Source organism: Protomyctophum bolini (genome assembly GCF_963924005.1).
Source record: "Protomyctophum bolini genome assembly, chromosome: 14".
In the NCBI taxonomy this organism is placed as follows: Eukaryota; Metazoa; Chordata; class Actinopteri; order Myctophiformes; family Myctophidae; genus Protomyctophum; species Protomyctophum bolini.
The window spans coordinates 530,257-535,256 of NC_137875.1; the positions used below are offsets into that span (position 1 = coordinate 530,257).

At 45.4% G+C, this 5,000-nt stretch overlaps 1 protein-coding gene across 1 annotated transcript in view; it reads right to left on the minus strand.

The window, feature by feature from the left end:
* Positions 1 to 5,000, minus strand: part of ubr2 (ubiquitin protein ligase E3 component n-recognin 2) — a 94,015-nt gene that overhangs the window by 4,645 nt on the left and 84,370 nt on the right. The window contains exons 41-46 of the mRNA XM_080782475.1: positions 3,801 to 3,942; positions 3,472 to 3,565; positions 2,649 to 2,776; positions 2,355 to 2,463; positions 2,059 to 2,115; positions 126 to 203 (exon numbers count right to left, since the gene is read on the minus strand). Coding sequence (XP_080638601.1) covers positions 126 to 203; positions 2,059 to 2,115; positions 2,355 to 2,463; positions 2,649 to 2,776; positions 3,472 to 3,565; positions 3,801 to 3,942 — 608 coding nt within the window. The remainder of the gene's footprint in view (positions 1 to 125; positions 204 to 2,058; positions 2,116 to 2,354; positions 2,464 to 2,648; positions 2,777 to 3,471; positions 3,566 to 3,800; positions 3,943 to 5,000) is intronic.

A 5,000-nucleotide genomic window follows, 5' to 3' on the forward strand; every position in this document is an offset into this window, starting at 1 on the left:
AGTAGTGTAGTAGTGTAATGCCTCAGATGTGGTTAAAATCATTGTGTGTGTGTGTGTGTGAGTGTGTGTGTGTGTGTGTGTGTGTGTGTGTGTGTGTGTGTGTGTGTGTGTGTGTGTGCACTAACGTGAAGGAGGAGGCCTGGTTGATCAGACTGCTGTAGTCTTGTGGCAACTCGATCAGTCTGTTGGACTCTCTGGGGTACCTACAGGAAACAGGAAACAGGAAACAGGAAGTCAGTGTCACACACATCTTAGTCTCGCGTGGCCAGACCGTTGCCTCTCGCACTGTTCAAATGCTTCCGTCGTACAGTCTGGAGCAACGGAAGCTCTGATCATGAGTCAAATATAAATGCTTCCGTCGTACAGTCTGGAGCAACGGAAGCTCTGATCATGAGTAAAATATAAATGCTTCCGTCGTACAGTCTGGAGCAACGGAAGCTCTGATCATGAGTAAAATATAAATGCTTCCGTCATACAGTCTGGAGCAACAGCGCATGCTTTGATTAAGTTAAATCCCATTATGCTTCATTGCTTTATTTAACCCGCCTCGCCAATAAAGTTAAGATGTTTAAGATGCTGCCGTATGGCGTTGTTGCGCCCAGAATGTGGCATGCTTCTGAAGTTCAGAAAGCTTGGGCGATGCGCCGTGAGCTTGTGGATCGTCTGTTTTCGGCACACGAGTCGATCGACGTACCGTTGAACCACAAAGTAAATCTGGCAGAACGAACGTGCACACGTCAACATACAGCGCCTGCCAGGCTGCCAAGTCTCAACAATACCATCACTGGTTGGCTTATTATTGTTTTCAGAACGTTGTTGTTTAATGGTTGTGACTTAACACTCATCTCTCGATAGTAAGCAGCGCACCATGGGTTGTGAAAGTGGCACCTCCAGTGTCCTTCGAATGGAACTATTAAGAGAGCTACCTCTAATGTTGTCATTGTTAAAAAAAAATGCTAGTATTTACAGGACTTGCAACTTAAACAAAAACATAGTTTTCAACTGGAAAAGGAAACGTCTCAAGCCTGCAAGTAGAAAGTAAAATAATCACACCCATGTGAAGTGAGGGGTGCTCTTATTGTACATCATCATGATGTAAAATAGTCACTCTGCCTATAATTTGAGTCAAATGTTTCACATTTAGTTTACCATTGCTTTGCAAAACAATGCCATTTACTGCTATTTATATAGAAATAAAATTGATATCATGCATAATTAAGTTCAGCCTTTTGGCCCGGCCCTCCAAAATATTTTATGTTTCTCATTTGGCCCCTTGGGAAAAATAATTGCCCACCCCTGGTCTGGAGCAACGGAAGCTCTGATCATGAGTCAAATATAAATGCTTCCGTCATACAGTCTGGAGCAACGGAAGCTCTGATCATGAGTAAAATATAAATGCTTCCGTCATACAGTCTGGAGCAACGGAAGCTCTGATCATGAGTAAAATATAAATGCTTCCGTCGTACAGTCTGGAGCAACGGAAGCTCTGATCATGAGTCAAATATAAATGCTTCCGTCGTACAGTCTGGAGCAACGGAAGCTCTGATCATGAGTAAAATATAAATGCTTCCGTCGTACAGTCTGGAGCAACGGAAGCTCTGATCATGAGTAAAATATAAATGCTTCCGTCGTACAGTCTGGAGCAACGGAAGCTCTGATCATGAGTCAAATATAAATGCTTCCGTCGTACAGTCTGGAGCAACGGAATAAAAAAATGCTTCCCCCCAGTAGGCCTCCTTCACATCCAGTAGATTCTGTGATCTTTTGTGGTCAGATGTAATTTCCTGGGGTCTAGTAGGACTATAGTAAATTATTTATAAATAAATCGCCATAATATTGTGTAAAAAACCCCCACATATTTAGCCCCATGCTCGAATGCCCCCCCCCCCTCCCCTGTCAAAAAACTGCTAAAATCCCTAAAACGAAAGAAAGCAGCAAATAAAATGAAAATAACTCATCTTTTACTTTCTCTGATAACAACCTAAAACATGAACCGTGGTTGAAGTTGTCTTAAAGTATTGGAAGTTGGAAGGTAGAAGTATCTCCAAACTGTCTCACCTGACCACAGGACTGTCTGTCTGCAAGGCCTGTCTCACCCCTGGATGACAGCACCACCTAGAGGCCGAAGGACACAATGACACCACGTTGGTTTCATGCCATAAAAACAATCTGAACATTAGAGTTGGGTGTAAAGGACCACTTCACCACTTTTCAAGTGCGTGCGTGAGTGAGTGAGTGAGTGAGTGCCTCTGTATCAGCGCGTCCATCAGTGGTCGGTGTGTGTGTGTGTGTGTGTGTGTGTGTGTGTGTGTGTGTGTGTGCGTGCGTGCGTGCGTGCGTGCGTGTGTGTGTACCTCTGTATCAGCGTGTCCATCAGTGGTCGGTGTGTGTAGTAAAGTTGCAGCAGGTTGGAGGGCAGACTGAGGTAGGAACACAGCGCCTCCCAGTGGCCAAGACCTGGAACTACACACACACACACACACACACACACACAGAACAGTTAGTTATTATTAATAACGAAAACGAATGGTTCAAGCCCATTAATTAAGATTCGAGTGCCAACCCTAACGAGCGAACATTCGAACCTTGAATGTTTGGGGACAGCCTTAGTGTGTGTGTGTGTGTGTGTGTGTGTGTGTGTGTGTTACCTCTCAGAGCTGGAGGTGTGTGCGTGGCGTTCAGGTGGGTGAAGAACAGAGCAGCAGAGCGGAGGAACGGTAGAACTCCAGTCTTCACACAACGCAGGAGATGCCAACCTGAACACACCTCGGGGAGACTGGCACGCACACGCACACACACACGCACACACACGCACGCACACACACACACACACACACACGACAAAATACCATAAAAAACGGTTAATAGTCGATTATTCAGCGGTAAAATATCATATTTTCAACGGAAGCTCTGATCATGAGTAACATATAAATGCTGTTTATAGGACAGCTGGTTGAGTTGTACAGACATGGAGGAGAGGAGAGGACAGCTGGTTGACAAACGATGGGATGTTATTCATCCCATCGCACCGCCCGGCTCATAGGACTGTGAACGTGTGGCTCCAGGCGGCCCCGTAAAGACATCGAGCGCTATTCTCCCGTCACATGATAGCCTGTACTTGCCGAGCACAACAAGGAAGTGTCGTGGCTCTGGCTCGCTCGCTCTGGTGGCGCAGAGCGTAGCTACTTTTGTGAATTCAATAGTTTTATTAAGGTTAATATTTCTATATGTTTGTAACCGTTTTAGAAAAGCAATATACGAATACGAAATTAAATAAAGTCAGTTGACGCACACAGGCACAACGTGATATGCGTGTGTGAGTGTGTGTGTGTGTGTGCGTGCGTGCGTGTGTGAGTGTGCGTGTGTGTGTGTGTGTGTGTGCGTGCGTGCGTGCGTGTGTGAGTGTGCGTGTGTGTGTGTGTGTGTGTGCGTGCGTGTGTGAGTGTGCGTGTGTGTGTGTGTGTGTGTTACCTGTCCAGGTGAGTCCTGATGTTGTTGTAAAGGAGGAAGGTTAACTCCTCCTCCTTCTCTGCTCCTCCTGAGTCCTGATCCATGGCCACCTCCCCTAACACACACACACACACACACACACACACACACACACAGTTGAATTACAATACTTGTGAGGGCATCAACTTGGTGGACAGCATTTTTATTTAACACATTTTTAACCGTAGGTCTAACACCTATTATTGTGTGTGTGTGTGTGTGTGTGTGTGTGTGTGTGAGTGTGTGTGTGTGTGTGTGAGCGTGTGTGTGTGTGTGTGTGTGTGTGTGTGTGTGTGTGTGTGTGTGCGTACCAGAGGTCACAGAGGTCATCAGGGTCTGCACCAGGTGAGCCACCGTCACCAGGCTGAGGAGGTGCAAGTGGGCGGAGTCCAGCGTACTCCGTCCCGATTGGTCCAGACACTGGACCGAACTGTATGACATCACACTGGATACCTTGACGGACAGGCCACACGCTCCAATCAGAGTCAAGACTTTATGCATAACAATCACATTGATAATGAGAGAGAACACTTTGCCTCCCTAACACGAGTTACGTTTTCACTGTTTAATTACAATTTTAATAGGTTTTAAGTAGGGGTGCAACGATATAGTAAACTGAATCGAAAAATCTATTTTAATTTCAAGAATCGAAGTTTATCGAAATGAAAACAGCAACTTGACTTGACTTTGTATCGTATCGTTTTGGAATGGAAAGAATCGATTGTATTAATGCTACATTTCTGTGTGAGGTATTTAGCAAGGGGTTTAATTACTTAGTTTAAAATAACGCCAATGTATATCACTGTTAAAATGTATCGCTACACCCAGGCGGTGGCGTAACCGTCTGGGCACCCGACTGGTAATCCAGTCGCAGCGTGCCGCGGGTTCGACTCCCGAGCCCGACACGGCCTTTACTGCATGTCTTCCCCCATCATCTCTCTCCCGTTTCCTGTCAGCCTACTGTCTGTCCCTTAAAAAAAACCAATAAATGGCGTAAGCCGCAAAAAAGAATATCTTACACCCCTAGTTTTGAGTCAAACAGGGTTTCCATCGGACAGAGTGGGATAGGCGACGCGCTTTGATGACGTCATTGCGTAAACATCCGTCGCACCGGCATGCAAAGGCTTCTGGGAAATGGAGGCCCGACGCATTACGATGGTGGCGGTTCCTTCTACGCTCTGTTGTTGTGATCGCCGCTCTGGAAAACTGCCACACTATGAGCTTGTAGATCTGCTACTTTTGGAACATGGTTAAAATGTGGCGCAAATCTTTGAATATATAATCTTTCAGAGCGAACGTTTTTTTAAACTCAAATCTCCAAAAAGGGAAGGCAATGGTGTTTCTGCAACTGTCAAATAGATCTTGAAATTCTAACTAATAAAACAACATTTTATTTTCGTGGCACTCAGCATGTCACAGCAACGGAAGCTCTGATCATGAGTAAAATATAAATGCTTCCGTCGTACAGTCTGGAGCAACGGAAGCTCTGATCATGAGTAAAATATAAATGC